This window comes from Channa argus, chromosome 2, assembly GCF_033026475.1.
Source record: "Channa argus isolate prfri chromosome 2, Channa argus male v1.0, whole genome shotgun sequence".
In the NCBI taxonomy this organism is placed as follows: Eukaryota; Metazoa; Chordata; class Actinopteri; order Anabantiformes; family Channidae; genus Channa; species Channa argus.
The window spans coordinates 12,369,634-12,390,084 of NC_090198.1; the positions used below are offsets into that span (position 1 = coordinate 12,369,634).

The following is a 20,451-nucleotide window of genomic DNA, read 5'->3' on the forward strand; positions in this document are numbered from 1 at the left end:
ACCGAAGAACCGGGGGGATGATTTTGACTGACGGATCGTCCAGACGGAAATTTGTTTCGTTTATAAGAACGGATGCAAGAAGAAATTAATACCTCTTCGATACAGCTGCCATATTCTGCAGAGTTTATTTTTCAGTGGCCACTAAGTTAAAGCAGTAATGTCTCTTACTAAAGAGTACATCGATAAACTGACTCGTGTTTATGAGCGGTACACCGAGTATGTAAGGAGAAACCCAGCTACTACAGCACAACTGGAGAGCACCGTGCGGACACTCTCCTACCTGATCGCAGGTTAGTGGCAGCGGGTTTTCACTTACGGAAAATGTTAGTCCGCTTAAAATCTGTGTAAACGAACAACAATTAACTTAAGGTGTGATTTGCACGAAAATGACTGGAACTTTGTTATTGACCAGAATTTCGTTTTGTTTTGTTTTGTTTTTTTGGAAAAAATAAAAAGCATTACCTGGAAAAAAGATCTTAGCAGGCTCAAAAGGGGAAGGTGGTGTGGAAATATTAGATTTTGTGCACACTAACTATACTTTCAAACTGAATAGGTAGAAAAGCGCTTTATAAAATGTAGACCATTTTATTCCAAATGGATAAAAGAGTTTCTAAGAATTCCAGATTCCCTTTGGTACTTTATTCCAAATAATGTATTTGCAAAAAGGGGAGGGATACACTTTCTTCTATTATGTAACTATGATGTAACAAAATTACCACAAAAGCTATCAAAATTTAATTAACAGTGTCTAACTGCACAATATTTCTCCCCATAAAACAATTATTTGCAACAATTAATACATAACCAGAAAGAATAAATCATTATACTTACAGAACTGGATAGATAAAAATATAATTTTCTTGGCAGATATACAAAATGAATAGGGTCAATTTCTGATTTCTAAAGAATTATTAAGATCTAAATTATTCCTGGTTACTCAAAGAATATTAAACAGTTATAGGCGCTGTTCCCAAATGCAACCGCAAGTTGTAACAAGCCAGTGTCTTCTTGTGCCAGTCCCAAGTCTGGATAAATGCAGAGGGTTGTGGCAGGAAGGGCATCCGACGTAAAACACATGCCAAATCAAACATGCGAATCGTGTTAATGACTTCCATACCGGATCGGTCAGGGCCCGGGTTAACAACGACCGCCACCGGTGCTGTTGACCTACAGGGTACCGGTGGAAATTGGACTACTGTTGGTCGAAGAGGAAGAATGAGAGGAGGAAGGTGTGCTCGTAGGCAGAGAAGGAAGAGTAAAGCTAAGAATGTAGGACTGACAGTAGGGACTTTGAATGTTGGTACTATGACAGGGAAGGCTAGAGAGTTGATTGACATGATGCAGAGAAGGAAGGTTGACATACTGTGTGTCCAGGAGACCAGGTGGAAAGGTAGCAAGGCTAGAAGATTAGGAGCAGGGTTCAAGTTGTTCTAACATGGGTCAGATAGGAGGAGAAATTGAGTAGGAGTTATCCAAAAAGACGAGTTTGTGAGGAACGTTGTAGAGGTGAAAAGAGTATCAGATAGGTTTATGAGTCTGAAGCTGGAAATTGAAGGGGTGATGTTCAGTGTTGTGAGTGGTTATGCCCCACAGGTAGGATTTGAGTTAGAAGAGAAGGAGAAATTCTGAAGTGATGCAGAGCATCCCCAGAGGGGAGAGTGGTGACTGGGGCAGATTTCAATGGGCATGTAGGTGAAGGGAACAGAGGTGATGAGAATGTGATGGGCAGGTTTGGTCTTTAGTATAGGAACACAGAAGGACAGATGGTGGTAGACTTTGCAAAGTGGATGGAAATAGCTGTAGTGAACACTTTCTTCCAGAAGAGGCAGGAACATAGGGTAACGTACAAGAGCGGAGGTAGAAGCACTCAGGTGGACTACATCTTGTGTAGACGTTGTAATCTGAAAGAGATCAGTGACTGTAAAGTATTGGTAGAGGAGAGCGTAGCCAGACAACACAGGATGGTGGTGTGTAAAATGATGCTGGTGGTGAGGAAGATGAAGAGGACTAAGGCAGAGCAGAGGACGAAGTGGTGGAAGTTGAAAAAGGAAGAATGTTGTGTAGTTTTCAGGGAGGAGCTGGGACAGACTCTGGGTGGTTTAGAGGTGCTTCCAGATGACTGGACCACTACAGCTAATTTGATAAGGGAGACAGGCAGGAGGGTACTCGGTGTGTCATCTGAAAAGAGGAAAGTGGACAAGGAGACCTGGTGGTGGAATGAGGAAGTTCAGGAGTGTATACAGGGTTAGCTGTATAGGTTAGCTAGCAAGGCAAGGTTAGCTAAGAAGAAGTGGGACACTGAGAGAACTGAAGAGAGTAGACAGGAGTACAGGGAGATGCAGCGTAAGGTGAAGGTACAGGTGGAAAAGGCCAAACAAAGCGCATATGAGGACTTGTATGCTAGTTTAGATACTAAAGAGGGAGAGGTGGAATTGTACAGGTTAGCCAGGCAAAGAGATAGAGATGGGAAGGATGTGCAGCAGGTTAGGTTGATTAAAGATAAGGATGGAAATGTATTGACAGGTGCCAGGAGTGTGATGGGAAGATGGAAGGAGAACTTTGAAGAGTTGATGAATGAGGAAAATGAAAGGGAACGAAGAGTAGAAGAGGTGAACGGTGTGGAGCAGGAAGTAGCAAAGATTAGTAAGAGTAAAGTGAGGAGGACGTTGAAGAGGATGAAGAGTGGAATGCCAGTTGGTCCTGATGACATACCTGTGGAGGTATGGAAGTGTACTGTGAAGTGAAGTGAGAGGATGCCCGAGGACTGGAGGAGAAGTATACTGGTGCCCATTTTTAAGAACAAGGGAGATGTGCAGAGCTGCGGCAACTACAGAGGAATAAAGCTGATGAGCCACACAATGAAGTTGTGGGAAAGTGTAGTGAAAGCTTGCTAAGGGCAGAGGTGAACATTTGTGACCAGCAATATGGTTTCATGCCTAGAAACATGTACAAATCATGTAATTACGTTTCATGGATGTCAATCTTTCTGAAAACTGATCTTTCACATTGTTATGAATAAAGACTAAAATAAAAGGAATACAGGAAAAGGAATTTCGCTTTAGTTTACAGTTGTGTGCAAATGTTGAGACACCCCAGTGAAGTGAGAAGTTGTAAGCTCCAGTGCAAACACTGTATTTTTATTAACTTTTTATATCAAGAACTTGGAAGAGTGCATGTATAAATGTATGTGCATTTGCATAATTCAGCACTTTGTAAATGAGTGCATGGCATTTACAATGAGAATATTCTCACAGCCCCATGTAAACTCTGTTTGTATATCAATGGTATTCCACCACTCCTGTGTCAGCAGAACCCCTTGTTTCTGGTCATTAGTCAATCGTGAGTTTTTGAAAGTTGTCTTGGTGTTTGTCCTGTGTTCAACAGATTCCTTTAGCTGCCATGTCTCAATGCCATTTCAGACTGGAAACCATATTTTTGATTGTGTATATTTACTGCAGGGGTTTCAAATTCTTGCATATAGCCTGAACTTAAAGAAACATGACACTTTCTGTGGTGCTCGTCTTTTACATGAAAATACTGGTTTTGATTATTTCAGCACAAGATTCCACAAGCACAAGATTGTGGTCAAGATTGAATAAAATGTCACCACTTGTTTTTTTTGTCTTTTTTTTACAGGACGATTTGCTGATTCCCATGAAATATCTGAACTAGGTAAGTAAGTAAAGGCAAGGGCCAGTACAACAGCTGTTTTCCGTTAAATACCTTTTTTATTTAAACAAATCCATCTTAGAGCTGAGGTAGAAATTGAAATGATAAATGTGTATGAATAAGTCAGTTGTATCTTTGCAATTAAAATCAGTACAGGGGAAAACACACATTATTTCAAAACAATATAGTGTAAAGTTATTAGAATTAGCCAAAATACTAATCTGCAGTTCTGGATGGGTTATTGTTAAATATTAAAGGGAACAAACAAGTAAATAGGACAAGTAACATAAAATATTTGGAGGGGGTTTAGAATAAATAGATGAATGATAATCAACTAATTGACAATCGATTCCAGCAAACCTATAATAACTAAACTATTGTATAAGCTGTTAGTTTTGGGTTTGTTTTAGGCTTATATACTGCTCGGGCTAGATATCTTTCCAGTTTATGGGTTTGTGTCTTTTTCAGTGTACTCTGCGTCCAATCTCCTGGTGCTGTTCAATGACAGCATTCTTCGCAAAGGGCTGAGATGTGCCCTTCCTGTGGTGAGTACAATTAAAAAGTGTTCACATATTCTCAGACCTCATTTATGTTGAAGTTTCATCAGTTTCTTCTGAGGAGACACAAACACGTATGGGGTTTACCAAGCCAGTTTGAGACGGGCTTGAATTCTTGCCGATCTCAAACTTTTAATCTATAGGAAGAAAAACAACGGAGAGCAATGATACTTTAATTGAAAGGACCTTTTTCCACCAGGCTAATTTTGCAGATTTGGTTAATGTTTGTAGTTTACACAAATCAAAAAGCTTGAGTAGAAGTTGAAAAGGTAAATGTGTCTTCTGCTAGGTGGACTTACTGTACTGTACAGCTGCCCAGACTTTAAAAACATAGATGCTGGTACTGTAAATACACATAAATGTCATCTTGATTTTATTGGTATAGCAACTAACACCTATAAACCCATCTAGTAATTTTGTAAAAACCTTCGGAAAAAAGTAAATTCTTTTCTTTGCTGCAGATTAAAGGTACTTCTTTCTGGTGTGTGTTTTGTTTTTTCAGTCTCTCTCTCAGCAGAGACTCCTGACCTGGCTCTCTGTGTTGGAGTATGTAGAAGTTTTCCTGGAGATGGCAGCATGTAAGCTGTGGGGTGAAGTTGGCCGCTGGCTGGTCATTGGACTCATTCAGATATTTAAGTATGGTTTTCATTTCCTGTGATTTCATTGGGGTTAGAATTTAAGAAAATACATAAATAAAAATATAGCAATGTAAAACAAAAAATAGATGACTGAACTTTGAGCTTCTTGTTTCTAAGACATTTCTTGTGTTGTCTGTTTTCTTTGTGTTTCCTGCACACATTCATTTACAGGACAATCTTTCGCATCATGCTTCTTCTGTGGTACAAATCTGGCATCCAGACATCACCTCCCATAATCCCACTTGACCGAGGTGCAGAATTTGTTAGCGAAGGTCAGTTATATTCTCCTTATTTTAATTATTTGTTTATTTGTCGGGGACTATACAGCTAAACATTGTCACAAATAAGCAAATGATGCCGTTTATATGTACTCTCACAATTTCTCCACTTTAGAGAAATGTCCAATGTGTTTGTTTTTACATTTAGTTTTTCCAAGAGCAGTAGGAAACACTTTCACCATAAGTCAAATCTTTATGTGCAATATAAAAGGTTCCAATTCATAGTGACAAAGCCAAAAAAAGTAGTCAACAACTTTGCAGTTCCCCTAAGCCCTGCAAAGCTTTTTAGTCTTTACTTTTGCTCTTTGTTTTGGACTAGTCTCATTTGTCTTTTCAACTTGGTTTCCAGCTATGCACATGGAGTGACTAACATTGTATTGTCTCTTTCCTCTTCTATATAGATGACAATAATCGGGAGGAGCAAGATGAAACTTTTTTCGTAGGCCAGAGATCAGGACGCATCGTTAGGCCACTGGGCAGTGGTAAGATTAGATTGGCTGTTTTACAATCGCATTCTAAAGCTGTATTTTCAGCATCACAATGTGTGTTTATATGCAATATTCACATTGCAGGATGTCCAAGGTTAAGTATCAAAAGTAACTGCAAAACATTATGCTTTACATTTTTTTGCTGTTTAATAGAAAAGGAAAATTAAAACTCCTAAAGTTTTCCATGACTAATCTACAAAAGAAGTTTACCTGGGCTCCTGCTTTTTTCTCCTTTACAAATTCCAGAAATGCTTTCAGAACAATGCATTCCCACTTCAGGACTTTTGTATCCTGCAAATGTAAAATATAAGAAATATCTCAATTGGGAATGGCCCTGAGAATTTTTAAACAGCACCAGGACCCATACCCTCCGGTGCAGACCTCATGTGAAGTGCTAGAAATGTACAGTATTGTACAACAACAGGACATTGTTTCACATTAATTGAAGCCAGGTCCCTAAATGCTTTAATAAGATTTTTTTCATTTGGTGCACAAACTTAAATTCAAACCTTTTGATATTTGTAGATAAATGGGCAACCTTTCAATTTAATTTGTGGTGAACACATCAGCTTCTTCTCGTCTGTCTCTCTGACATTGCAGCTCCAGCCCTGCAGCCCCAACTGTGGGGAGCACCAAGTAAGAAGAAAAAGAGAAGCAGCTTGAAGGAAAAGCTCCACAGCAGACCAACACAGCTGAGGCTTCAGGAGACCATCGCCGAATCTGTTTACATTGGACGGCCTCTTGTACACTGTATCTTTCACACGTGCCTATAGAGCACACATGGAGTGCATACATTTAACAAGGCAGCATGTTTCTCTTTCCTTTTTAACAGAGAGTTCATTTTGATCTTTATCTAGTTTTGGATCTGCATGAAAAGTGCAGATAGTGAAAGACAGTCACGAGGTACATTTGCCACATATCGTGCACATAGAAAATTGCACTGTGCAAAATTGTCATTTTAAGATGTTAAAACACCATTTTTTGGGAATCATATCTCAATCTCACCTCTTGTTAGTTTCCATTGCCATATAATTAATTTCCAAAAAAATCTATTGAAGTCTTTGTGGGTTTTGGGGCTACAGAAGGCCATCTGTACTAAGTTTTACGTGTTTATTGTCATTGACTTTAAATGGCAAGGCAGATCAGCTAAATGTGAACTAATACCAAAGCAGTCTTTCAAAATGTAGCTGGATAGATAACTATACAGTTTGTCTGATGAACTTCAACGTAAAGGAGCTGTTCATGAGTGTGTCTAACTGTTCTAAATGTCCGCAGCACATTGCTGAAGAGGAGGGGAGCTCTCAGGGAATCTTCCCTCCCAATAAAAATACATAAAATAAAATTAACAATTCAAGGTTACTGTGAAAGGAATGCTGTAGCACCACAAATTCTGTCTAACTGACACTGACTGAGGAGTTTGACATTGTCTGGCAATAATACTGTAACCCTGAACTCTAGATAGCAGAAGGATGCATGCTCGAGCAGTGTGTTACACTTTAGACAAGGAACGAGCACCAACTGTACTACATGAGTGGAGAGAGACTTATTCCTTGGAGAAATAGCTTTTTGACGTTGAAAGTATTTATTGTATTGTAGCTTTATTGTCCACCCTTTTTGTGTGACACTTTTTTCTTAAAGCAATCTTTCCTGGCTGCAGTACTCTGTATGGGACTCTGTGGAAGAAAGTCTTGGAAGCCATGGCTCATTTCTGGAGTCCTTGAACTTTCCAGGTTAGCAAGCACCTTCATGTGCAATACAATTTCATCAGTTACCCATTTGAAAGGACATACATAATTACATTGTAAACTTCATGCCTGTTCTTACCCTAAATTCCAGAAAAAGGATTTATTGTTGTGCAAAGACATGTATTTACTAGGAATCTCAGGCCATATTGACAGGACTCTTTTCACATTATACTGTAAAGGCATCATACAATTTGCAAGTCAAAAGTTGCTTGGTTCTTATTAAAGCATTCACATAAAGCACAACGTCAGTTTTTCTGGAAAACTCAAGATCATGTTTGTTTTAGGAGGTCACACATGATAAATGAATAAATCATCGAAGCCTAAAGCAAATGTAAGAACTGTTTAGTTCTAATTTTCTTATTATGCAAAATTAAAGAAGGAGTCCTTTTAATTTTATAAAGAAGTGTTAATGTAGATGCAGTAAGTTACTCGTTCTTTGTCATTTTCTTCTAGCTTTGCAGTGCTCAAAGATGCCCAATTTGAAAATCGATGGGAGAGGGCCGAGATGAGGAGAAGAGCCTTTCTTTTGCTGTACTACCTACTCCGTTCACCCTTCTATGATAAATACTCTGAGTAAGTGTCTCTGGATGTCTGCTCATTGGTGTACTGTAGCCAAGAGTTAATAACAATCTTAGGTTATTAGATTTTCTGTTGCTCAGTCCATTTTATGATACAATAAATGGTGGAAAAATTATTTTTTAAACTTGTTTTAGTGTCTTTTTCATTTCAGTTGTGTTTTAATAATTGTGATTTCATCACCTGTAGGGAAAAGATTCTCTTCCTGCTCAGACTTCTGGCAGATCATGTTCCAGGAATAGGGCTAGTTGCACGTAAGTATTCCTGTCAGATTCCCACTGTCTGTGGGAGTCCAAAAGACCCACCGAAGGCTTGCCACATAAAAATCTGTGACATTTTTATGTACTAAACCTGGTAATAATCATAAAGTAGAAGACTTAGAGATTCTGCACTATTTAGTGCTAACTATGTTAGATATCATAACTCAGTAAATTTAAGGCACCTACCAAATTAAGTCCTTTGTACTGACTGACTGAAGGGTTTGAATGAATCACTACAGGGCACTCACACATAATCAGTCTTATCTAAAGCCAAACCATCAGAAGGTAAACGCAACAAAATTTGTGGGAGAGAATACATTTCATCAAAGAATACAGCGTTTTAGTGGTCCCCTCATCTCAGCGTGGGAAAAATGACCAAATGGTTGAGGTGGGCATCAAGAAACACCCCATCATCCTGTGAGACCACTACTAGATGGCCTTTTTTTAAAGGCACTTTTGGCTTAAAGACCACAGCCGCAAAAAACATTTACCAGTATGGTAGTGCCTTTAGTTTATCATACTTACTAATGAGTCATTACGAATGTTACGTCAATTCTGGCTTCACTTTATGTTTACTACTCAGCAAAAGTAACACAGCCTCACTTTAAGTACATTTCAGATTGAAATAAATAATTATTGCCCAAATTTGAAAGACTGATAACCACTTTAACAGCAAAAGTGAATCAAAGTGACAGATAATGCAAATACTAATAGAACAAATTCAGTTTTCTTATCGCATGCTATTAAGTTCACAAAATATTGCTACTTAACTGGATTTCATTTTATTTAAGGCCCTTTGATGGATTACCTCCCCACCTGGCAGAAGATTTACTTTTACAACTGGGGATAAAACCAGCTGGACGTGCCCAGATTTTGATGTTTTCAAATTAAATGGGGAAACAGCAAGAAAGGAACTATTGGGCTGTTACTGCAGGCCCGGCCACTGAGACACTTCATAATTCCCCAACACTCATTTAAAAATGATGTGGAAATGATTACGATTTCAGACTGACAATGAGGACATAATTAGTAACATTTCATAATTCAAGAGAGAAAACTGATATTCTTATATATTCAGTAAGTGTTTTCTTTCCTGACACTACAAAAGTATAATTAACTCCATAGTCAAAGGTATGTTTGACTTACGCTATTGTCAGTTGCTAAAGAGTTGCTGTATGTAATGAATAAGATTTTGGAGCAATTCTATTTTGCCAAAAGCAATGCCTTAAGAAGCACACACGTCTTCAATGAGGAAATCTCAGCAACCTCTTTCGACCAGCAGGGATCGAATTTCCAGATTTTCTCTAATGTTGGAGTTTTCAGGCACTGTGAGGGTGCACAGGAACAGCTGAACGCCACCAGTGGAAGCAGGGCAGACTTAATGAAAACTTGTGAAACACCAGAGATGGACTGCTTTTAAGTCAATAATGGAAACACAGCAGGTTTTCAATCTTTATTAACATTTTTGAATAAGTTTCTTCTTGTAGCCTACAAATAAATAATTTGTTTCATCTGTCAGACCATGTTTTTTGTTTTGGAAAGTTTAGCATAGGAGGGATATTCACAGGCACGGCAGGGCTCGGAAAAATGAAGCGCACAAGTAGCAAAGATGATTACTTGGACAGTGTTTTTAAGTTGTTCAGTCTGCTGAGTTGAGGAGTTGTATCACCACACTATTCAAGTGTCAAGTCATATTTTGTTTGAGCTTGCATGCTACCTGGCCCTGAAGGATTTGTCAGGTAAACAGTGGTAGAGAAATACCGAATTGTTGCCTTGTTTTGTCTTAAGTTAAAGGCACAGCTCCGATGTGTTCGATACCTTGAATATTGTAAGACCCAACAAAAACTATAAGGTAGGACAGCCTTCTGAATGAAAAGGGGAAAATGTTGAGTGAAAAAGGCAGCACCAACACAAGGGACTGTATTTTTTTTTTCTTCTCCAGATTTACAAGTACATCGAGGCAGATTTCCGATTCAACCAACAGAAACATGAAAGTGAATCTTCTACATAGATAGTTAATCAAGACATATAATCCAAACTATGCCAGTGTTTTATGAGATCGGATTTAGTATTTCCTGTCTGATTTCTGTATCAAAACTGATCTGTCATTATGGCCTTGTCTTTTTATTTTATGTTTTTACAACTACGGTTTGGGTTTAATGTCACTCCCATTAATTCCTAATTTAAAATTTGCATTCCTTCTGCACTGCTTTTTAAATTTGTCAAAACATAACCAAACTGGTAGTTTTGGTCTTCGTGACATGGAGTAGCTCGTATGCTCCCTGGGTTTAACAGTTCTCTGAAAGACAATAAATAACCATAGCAGCTAGGACATCATACATTTGATGCCCCATTATTTCTAAGTATATACTTTCATCCACACAGATGTGCATAATTCCAAGCTCACAAATTGTCTAAAGATGTTGTGACAGCTAGCTGACTACATGTAAATAGATGGGGAGGGGGGGAAAACTGTAAGTGGCAGTGAATTAAACACTGAATGCAAACAGATTTCAGTTTCAAAGTAACTCTAAAAGTTGAAAATATATACTGCACCTTTTTAATATCACAATAAAACAATATTTAATAGGAATCAAAAGAACATTTTGATTTATGTAAAAGGAATAAAATATAGTAGAATTAACTCTTATGTCCTTTTGAAATTCTAAGACCCAAAAATCCTTAACAGTAAATCACAATAAAACTGGTTGGTTTAAAAAAAAAAGATTGTTTTATGAAAATAAAACTCACAAGTCTGCTAATGAGAATGAGAGAAGAAAATACTGTCGCACTCCAGTAAATTTGTCTTCAAAAAGAGGGATGAGTGAGAACAATAATTTCTTTTCCTCATGCAATTCTTTCTGCTTCCTGTCTCATCCTTGTCCTTTCTTATTTGCCCAAATGCACGCATCAGCCAAGTGGCTCTACACAGGTGTTAGTTAGAAAGTCATCCCACAGGTTAGTGCTAGTCTCTTGAGGCTGCTCAGTAGGAACCGTAGCGATCCTGAGGGGGAGAAAAGAAATTCAGAAAATACCAAAGATGTTTGTATTTTTGTTACAGCTAAACAGTTATGGTTAGTGGCACTATAAAATTCAGCTTCAGACTAAAAGGTCAGATCCATTATTTCCTCTTTTTTAATAACTATAAATTAATTATTTTCTCATTAATATGAACACTTTTAGTGAAGAAAACATTAACAGTAAATGTGTTGTCATATTCTGAAATATGATATTTCTTAAAAATGTTGATAATTTACATAAATTTAACAGATATAAATTCTGTGTGTCATTGCTAGTAGTCATTATATTCTTTGGTGAATAGAATTGCTCTTCCTGACTTATACTCTCAATTGAATGATGTGAGGAAGAGACAATACTGAAGCGAGGCACCACATCAGCCAAAGCAGAAAAGACGCTGACCTGCCAATATCTTACCTGGATTGTATTCATGACACCATTAGCAAGGACAGCCATCTTGCCCGCCACAGTCTTCACTCCCTGTTTGAACTGTGCAATGTCTGGACCGGAGGGGAGCACATTGTCAAAGCCTGATGCCCTCCCTATGATAAGGACAAGGATTAATATACCCAGCAAAAACCTTTACATTAATATCATACCAAACACTTTTTTTCCAGGTCCTCTATTTTACCTCTATTTTTTTCAAAATAAACAATTTAAAAGTTACTAATAAGTAATACAGAGTACATGTTCTGAATCTTTAAGGGCAATTTTAAACATTCATTTCTGACCATAAGAATCAATTAGAGGAGAATCCAGTTATTTTCAACAAACTTCTTTAAAAACACAAATGCAACAATGAATGTATCCTGCTAACAGGTACTGTGTGTTCAAGCCTAATATCTCATTTGTCTGGGCAAAAGAACTCCATTAAATATATTGAAACCAATCCAAGGTGCACACTGGCCACTGGAACTGATTCTACTTTTACTACTGCTGAAGATTTCTTTTTGCACACACAAAATGTGTTACCTTTATGGTCACTGCCATCCCCAAACAGGTCAGCTGAACTGATGGAGGTGCTTCCAGACATGCTCTCCAGTCTCGTCTTTGCTTCATACTGACAGAAAAAGAAACCGTTACAGCCAAAGTAATGACATTAACCAGTTGCAAATAAAATATTTCCAGGATTGGAATTTGAATTCCACCTAAAGTGGTACTGGTTTACTACAACTGACAAGGTTCTTAACCTCAGCACTGCTCTCCCGACCAAAAAACATGTCAGAAGAAATTGCCTTTGCATTGGCAAATTTTTGCCTGGCCTCACTGGACTCTGACACGGGAGTGGACACCTCAGCTTTTCTTCTGCTTGGAAGTCTGGATTAAACACAATACAATGCCTCAGAAACCAGTCTATGGGTAATACTACTGCTTTATTAATTTTTTAATAAAGAGACAAAATGCCAGAGGGAGCCTGTTTTCCCATGTAAGATACCTGTCTCCAATTGGCTGAATACTAGAGATGGTGACCTCCTCCTTGGGGTCCTCTTTCTCCAGAGCCCAGGAGGTGGTAAAGGAAGCACTCCCTCCCTCAGTATCCCATCGGGAAACAAAACTGTCTCCCACTGTAAATGGGTTGTCTTTGTACCTGAAATATAAAACGATAAATTTTGTTTGGTTAGCAGGTTGACTAATTAAAACATATTAAACTAACAAGCAGGTGTTGACAGAAGAATGTTGCATATACTTTGGAGGTCCAGAAGTGAAACCTGGCTCATCAAACATGTCCAGCTTAGAGCGAGATGAAGATTTGGCTCCCAGAGGGGTTTCCTGCTCGATCACCTGCATCTCTGACATCACTGAATGAGACACGGCACTGAAACAGGAAACATTTTGTGATGATTATGTCATTACTCAACCCTCCAAATGTACAGTGTCCTGTATTAAATTATTTGAAATTTTCAATTAAACTTAATTTATATAGCACCACTTTGGATGAGTGGAATACATAGAGATACAGAAGCAGAAAAACTACTCATTCTGATTTCCTTAGAGGGCAACTGAGAGTCCACTACACTTATCTCATGATATAGAAGTAAATGCAGTGATGTTACCTCCTGTTTCCGAAACCCATGCCCAGTCTCTCAGCCTGCTCTCTCTTCTTGCCTTCAAGGTTCAGAATTTTCTTTTCTTCCATTTTCCTGTCAATCTCTAGTTCTTTGTAAGCCAAACGCATTGAGGCCACACTGGAAAAGCCAAAACAACCCGGACAAAGGTTACTATTTTGCTCATACCAAAAGAGCAATTTTGAAAAGCACTGTGCTAAATACATTTAACTTAAATCACATAATTTCAGTGAAGACAGATCAACTATTCTTGCTGGAGTCCTTACATGGATTCCTCAGCTTGTTTCTTTGCCTCAGCAGCTTGCTCCTCTCTCAGCTTCTCTGCTACTTGTGCCTGTTTCTCCACCTCAGAGAAACTTTTACCGCTCACCTTCTGGGCACCAAGACCTTTCTTTGCACCAAGCTGCATCAATGTGGAAAATGTGTCACACAGATAAATTCCAGGTTAGAGTCAGATTTGGAAAAGGTTAAATGGCCACCTATATAGCGCTTTTATCGAAAGCGATTTACAACGTTGATTTCCATTCACCGATTCACACACACACACACACACACACACACACACACACTCCAACACCGATGGCAGTAGTGGCTGCCATGCAAGGTTCTCCCCTGACCCACCAGGAGTACCTTGGGGTTCAGTGTCTTGACCTTGTGGACCATCAGTGTGAGTGTTTATGTGATTGTGAGTGCAGGTGAAGCAGTGTAAAGTCACTTTGGGTATTAATAAGTAGAAAAGTGCTAACTAAGTGCAGACCATTTACCATATAAATATTGTAAAATATATGTTTGAAGGGGCTATGTAAGAGGTGTACTAAACTAATGAAGTTATTTTTCCTCTGCTCCCTTGTTTGTCCTTTTTTTTCTTTAGGGTTTCCTGTTGTCTTCCTTGTTCTAATTGAGCAATATGAACATCACAGTCTATTAAAATACAAGACTTTTTTGTCTGAAAATGACTCACTCCTTTTTTGGCAGCCATTGGCTTCTTTTTTCCAATGATAGAAGGTTTCATGTCTGTAACACAAATGGCAATCTGTTAAAAACTGAAACAGTTTATATAAGACTTTTCTTGAAATCTAAGCAGGAACACACAGTCTCAGGAAAACAAGGTAATATCTGCACTAACTGACTATTATAGTATAAACTGTGACCTATTAAAATATTGCAGGTGCACAATGATGTTTAGGTAAGCATTCATAGGCCAGTAGGAAAATTGCAAAAATTAAGAAAAGTGAACAAATTAAATTACAGACGCTTCAGAAAATTGTAGATTAGTATGATATTTCATAACATTTGAAAAGGAAATGTTACTTGTTACTTGTTAATGTTACTCACAATATTGACAGTAGTCTATGAAATGCCTGCAGACAAATTCTTAGCAATACAAAATTTACTTGCAATTATATAAGACAATGACTTATGACTAAGAACACAAGTTTTTCCCCATGTCAAAGACCAACTGGTTGAACAACAGTTACTCAACACAAATAGCACACAACTATTAACTCTGCCAACTGAGATTTTTCCATTGCGTGATAAGCAGGAAATCGAGAATTGAAGGCAGCTGAGCATGTGTCACTCAAGCTACACAACCATGCTTCTGAGTTATGAAACAGCCAGTGCAAACAGCAGCTACGGCCACACTTAATCACCTTTAGGTGTCCATCCTTCCTGTGATGATAAACGCATGGAGTCCTCTATAGGACAGGACAAACAATCATAATCCAAAACACAGATGAAGCTTGACTAACATGATCGTATTGCTCTTTTTAAATCAAGGTTAACCCTAAATGAACAAATTCAATGCTGGTTGGACTTGTATGAAATATAGAGATAAGTGAACTAATCAAATTAGTCAATCAAGAAAAAAAATGTTTTGTCATTTTTAGCAATTTCGCTTCTCTACTGTCACCATTTGCTAATTTTGTCATTTCTTTGCATATTGGACAGGTGGTCAAACAAAAAGCAATTTTATGCAACCCTGAAATTGTGGCTTTTGAACTATTTTCACTCTGTGACCAACTCTTTGATTTCTTTTAATTTTATTTATTTTTGAATTAGTCTCTGACTTTTAATCATCTTTTTGTTTTATCTGTTTTTAGTATTCAGACTCCGCAGAAAGTAAAAATTTATAGAAACACAGATAGAGATCCTGAGAGACACAAACAATGCAGACTGAAGCAAGTATGTACCCACTGAATGAGAACAAATGTCAACCATGTGAGAAGAAATTCCAGACAAGAGTATTGACGTAACAAAAGAGCAGAAGAATGCTTGTGTGTTTATTCACAGAGACTAAATCAAGCAAATGGACTCACCAATGGAGGCTTTGGGTGATGTGCTTAGACCATCAATGCTGGGTCCTTCCTCTGGCACTAAGTCACAAGACAAAAACAACCTTCTAGGCTTCCATTTCAAAGTCCTATCTACAAATAATAATTATGTTTCTAAATTTTAAAGCGGAACTCAATTTAGTATTACACTTGACAAAGACTGGATATTTAATACTAACGGTCATCCTGGCCTTTGGGTGTCGTGTCCGTCAGCTGTGGGGTGAAAGTAGCTCCATTCTGCTGTGGCTCAGTAGGTGATGCCATGCTCCACTCGTTAGCAGACTGATAACAAAATATAATTGTTGTTGTTGTTTTTTTTTAGTTGGACAATAAGCAAATCATCTGAAAATAATTAAAGACTAAAATAACAATTTTGATTATCTTATTTATTTTAGTCATCTTTAAACAAAAATCTTTGTTTCCTTTCTACATGAACATCTTTCCTGAACATTTTAGATTTAGACAAGACATCAAATAGGAAAGTGGGAAATTATAGGATGTTTTCCCACCTTTCTGTAATTGGCAAAGGTTTTATATTTTCAGTCAAATACACAATAAATCATAAAACCAATGTTATAATATGTTTTGTTTAAGATCCAGTGGCATCCCCGCACACATTTATACCAATCAAAACTGCAGAATCCTTTATTTAATGGCAACCATGTAACATATGGTATTTATCATATGTTCAAATGTTTTAACACTACTGTATCTTTTTTATTTATTGTTATATTTAAAAACATTTCACACTTTGCATTTATTATAAATATATATTTACAGAATATTACAGGTATTTTGTATTTTTTATTTTCAACTGCTATGTCTGTAAAAACAATTATTGTATTAAAATTATATTTCCTAGATATGGGTCTAACACTTTCTGTCAGAAAGGTATTTATTGAAGACAGTAGCATGCTTTAATTTAGGGAAAAAACCAACCTTTGTATGTTCAGCAAAAAAGTCTGTATCTTTCTTCTCAGGCACTGCAGGAGTGCATCCTGCAGAAGAGTCAATCCATAGCTGCAATGACAGCATGTGTGATACTTAGAGACACCCACATAAATACTCAGTTAATACAATGTCATTATATAATATAATACAATGCAATTTATTATGCAAACTGTTTCCACTTTTTAAATACTTACATCTGTGCCATATTTTGACAAGGCAGCATTGGCTTGCTGCCGAATCTTTTCTCTGTACATCTGGGCTGCACGACTATTATACTTGGCGTTGGTGTCATTTGTGGAGCAGCCATGTTGGCGAAAGAAGGCCGTCTTCAAACAGTAGGAGAGACCAAGTTATCGCACCACACGAGAAACCATAACATTTGCCCAAACAGAAAAGATAAATACACTAATGAAAATGAATCAGTCATATGAAAGGTCCTGAATGTTGTTTTTAATTGATTTTATTTTGGGATTGAGTTCATGTACAGTTGGACTTACCGCATTGGCATTGCCTCCAACCTGCATACATCTGAGCTGAAACCAGTTCCAGTTGGAATCTAATTCAGTGGACCTGGAGAAGACAGTTAAAAACATGGAAAATGAGGACTCTACTACAAAAGGTACATGTGAGCAAAGCACTTCAGGTCTCTAAAAGACGGTTTTGTAAGAACTATTTTGTAAGGCTTGTTGTCGAGGTGAAAAGCCATCTTTGGGCAGGGACACAGTTTTGTTTAAACTGCTTTTAATTACGAGCATGAACTGTTGGAGAAAGCCTAGTAGAAACAAAAATCTACCTAGGGAGACCAGGTTTCCCCAATCCCCTTTCCTAATTAAGGAAGGCAGCTTTCCTGTTAACATGATAGTTAAGAAATCAGCTTTCCTGAGAAAGCAACTGAAACCTGGGTACTTAAGTCCATGTAAATGCACTGATGTTGTGTATGTTGATACACAACGATGAACTTGTATGTATCATCATTTGTATGGTCATTTCACAAGTGCCTACAAACAAAATGTTGGACAGTTCCTGAAGCTTTTTACCATGACTAGCAGGTTGGGCAGAAAATAAATCTCCCTTGACTGTAATGCACAACATGTGGTCAAAAGAAAAAAATGCCTCTTCTCTTATACAGTTGAACTACTCAGTAAAGCTGTCAAAGAATTCAAAAGTATAATAACAGATGACAGTCATTATCATTTTTAAGTGTACCTGATGAAGCTGAGGTGTACTCCCAGGGAGCGGTGGATGCCAGAGCAGTCGATGCACAAGAACACTCCATATGGAATGCTTGCCCAGCTGGGGTTTTTAGCTGCACAGTCAAAACACACCTGAAAACAAACCATATATACAAAACTATGGTTTCTGGGACAACTTTACAGGACAGTTGGAGAGTTGTGCAGTCTCTCTTTTCACGCATATTGCTCGCCTTTAGAGGAGTAGTGATGGCCAGAGCAGACTGGATTGATTCTGAGCATCAAGTTAGCAACACAATGACTCCCTCCCTATCATGAAAAATGTTAACCATACTAAATGACTAGAAAGACTAATAACTAAAATAGCTTAGCTCAGAAAATGTAACTAATGCATTTTTTACTTTAAAACAATTACCAAAATTGTTGCTGGTTTATTTTCCCAACAAAGTAATCAGCTTATAATTTTATCATTATTATTTCAAGTAACCTAGTGTTTAAGATCCACAGCATATTAACATAACGCCCAATTTTTGGCAAGGACCCTTGTTGTATATTACATTTCTCTCTTGTAGAGTTTACATCGCAAGTGAGAAAATGCCAAACAAAAAAAAAGATCATACTGCCATAGCTGTATGTCTGTATGTATGTTTCACATAGTTGAAAATAGATGTTTGTTTCAGATGACTTTTTGCAATTTGTACAACATACAACACCTCTATCCCATATCGAGATAAGAACAAACTACACCTATCAACACAGATCCGATTCTTCTTCCTGGGTGATTAGGTGATGAATATGTAAGGTAGAGCAATGGTTCCCAAATATTAGTATAATATATCAACATTTTAAAAACAAAACCGCAAGGCACTTCTGTTATACTGACAGTGAGGTCCGACACAGACCTGTTCATATTTTAGATAATCGGATCCCCTCAAACATCTCTGTCCATTTTCACTTTCATTTAGCTTTCGTTTTCACTCAGCTGTCTTCCCAGCAAAACAGAATGAATTGTTTTTACTGATTCCCAGCAAAGCCACTTTCAAAGACTTCTTTAAAATCAGACATTTTCATTTGTCAACAACAAAAAAAGCACAGGTGAAATGATGACATTACTAATGGCTACATTGCAACATAAATTCTGATCGGTTAGTTTAGTGACCCTAAAGAAGATAAAGACAGATATAAACAACTGGCAGATTAATAAACATTGAAAAGAGTTATTATTTGCTGCCCTAGTGTTATCAAGTGATCATTTACGTACGTAAATTACGTAAATCGATATCGACTCTTTTTAAGGTCGTAGACAAAACTTAATGTTGAAAACAGAAGGAGACATTGAAATTTCAGATAATGCCTAATATTGTCATACATAGGCCTAGTGTGGCACTGAAGCAGCAGGGAAATCATTTAATAAACACGTCAGTTTAAGGCATCTTGGTTAGATGCGTCAAGTCGCCGTCTTATTTTAACTGTATTTAAAATTGACCATATGCTTCAGACAAGCAGGATGCAAACCTGGGATGTAGTTAGACAACAGTGGACAATGCTATCATTAGCAATACTATGGTACATATGGTAAGTTCAAATGAACGTTAACTATACGATGACCTTACAACTTGTATTAAATGGTGTTTCTTCTTGAAAATATATGTTAAGTTTAGCCCGATAACTTCCCGATTTTATTCAAAAAGCGAAATGTGGCTTGACTAACAGGTTAGCTTCCTTGGTATGCACAACTCGCATACGTGGCCTTTATGATCGCCTGTTGTACCGGCAGGTTAGCAGCCGTTAGCTCCGGTTAGCCCTATCGCCGTGTAGCTACCTGGGCCTAGCTACGGGACGAAAAACTGTTAGCCAGCCTCCGCGGACAGATAAATCCACGACCTGTCAAAATAGAACGTGTTCAGACAATGATATAAGAACATCGCCGACTTCTTTTTCAGTTACCTTATTGGTAGGAATGGATCTTAGTCTTTTAAAAATGGTGAGAATTTCAGTCTTATTTGGTTCTGTAGCCATCTTGCCACTTTGACGATTTCCATAAGCTGACGTCACTACGGGTCCTCCTGTGCCCTGAAAAATGCTACTCCCCGACTGAATCAAAGGGCGGCCATCGACTGTAAATTAAAATCCTAAACAGGCATTCTAACTTTACAGATACATCTTATACTGTTTATAATGCTTCGTTGTCAGTTTTCGTTATTGCCATGACCTCTAATCTACTTAGTTGATCTAACGCAACCAATCAACAGTGAGACCTTAAGTTGATCAGAGATTTGTTATCCCATTCCTCCTTCACGCCAAAAGGTGTTTGGCTAATTGTTACCATAACTTCACTTTAAAATTGATGTAGTCTCTGTGCACTTTGATATTAGGCAAAAAAGTTACTTGGCAATAAACACAATATGATCTGACTCTGATCACATCACGTTTAATGAGGTGTCATCCCTCTGCATGCACCTTATATCTGGGTTCAGCACGTTATATAGGAGCAGGATTTTGTGACTTCACAGCTAGAATGAAACGTAATGAAATATTATATGGAAACATAAAGCCTTAGGTGGAATTGTGTGCCCTCCAGGTAAATGTTTATATGTTTACGAGTTTAGAATTATTTTCAAGTTTTAACACATTCCTGGACATGATATAAATAGCAAAAGATTTGGAGCTGTATTTTCTAAA

The 20,451-nt window shown here is 37.7% G+C and overlaps 2 protein-coding genes across 3 annotated transcripts; one reads left to right on the forward strand and one right to left on the reverse strand.

The window, feature by feature from the left end:
* Position 1: 1 nt before the first annotated feature.
* On the forward strand, positions 2-9,724 carry pex16 (peroxisomal biogenesis factor 16). The gene is made up of 11 exons (XM_067495455.1): positions 2-290; positions 3,637-3,672; positions 4,138-4,214; positions 4,729-4,862; positions 5,036-5,136; positions 5,544-5,624; positions 6,231-6,380; positions 7,288-7,360; positions 7,829-7,948; positions 8,141-8,205; positions 9,003-9,724. Exons 1-11 carry the CDS (start codon positions 158-160, stop codon positions 9,059-9,061), a joined length of 1,029 nt encoding a protein of 342 aa, XP_067351556.1. The 5' UTR covers positions 2-157; the 3' UTR covers positions 9,062-9,724.
* arfgap2 (ADP-ribosylation factor GTPase activating protein 2) lies at positions 9,652-19,872 on the reverse strand. 2 transcript variants are annotated; one of them, XM_067495453.1, is made up of 17 exons: positions 19,717-19,872; positions 17,786-17,904; positions 17,077-17,149; positions 16,774-16,905; positions 16,568-16,648; positions 15,808-15,910; positions 15,614-15,670; positions 14,948-14,992; positions 14,257-14,309; positions 13,562-13,698; positions 13,284-13,415; positions 12,917-13,045; positions 12,665-12,817; positions 12,420-12,546; positions 12,202-12,289; positions 11,647-11,771; positions 9,652-11,215 (listed from the first exon to the last, which is right to left on the reverse strand). In XM_067495453.1, exons 1-17 carry the CDS (start codon positions 19,786-19,788, stop codon positions 11,195-11,197), a joined length of 1,647 nt encoding a protein of 548 aa, XP_067351554.1. In that variant the 5' UTR covers positions 19,789-19,872; the 3' UTR covers positions 9,652-11,194. The 2 variants fall into 2 exon arrangements, with proteins under 2 accessions (XP_067351554.1, XP_067351555.1); XM_067495454.1 differs by lacking the exon at positions 14,948-14,992.
* Positions 19,873-20,451: the final 579 nt, after the last annotated feature.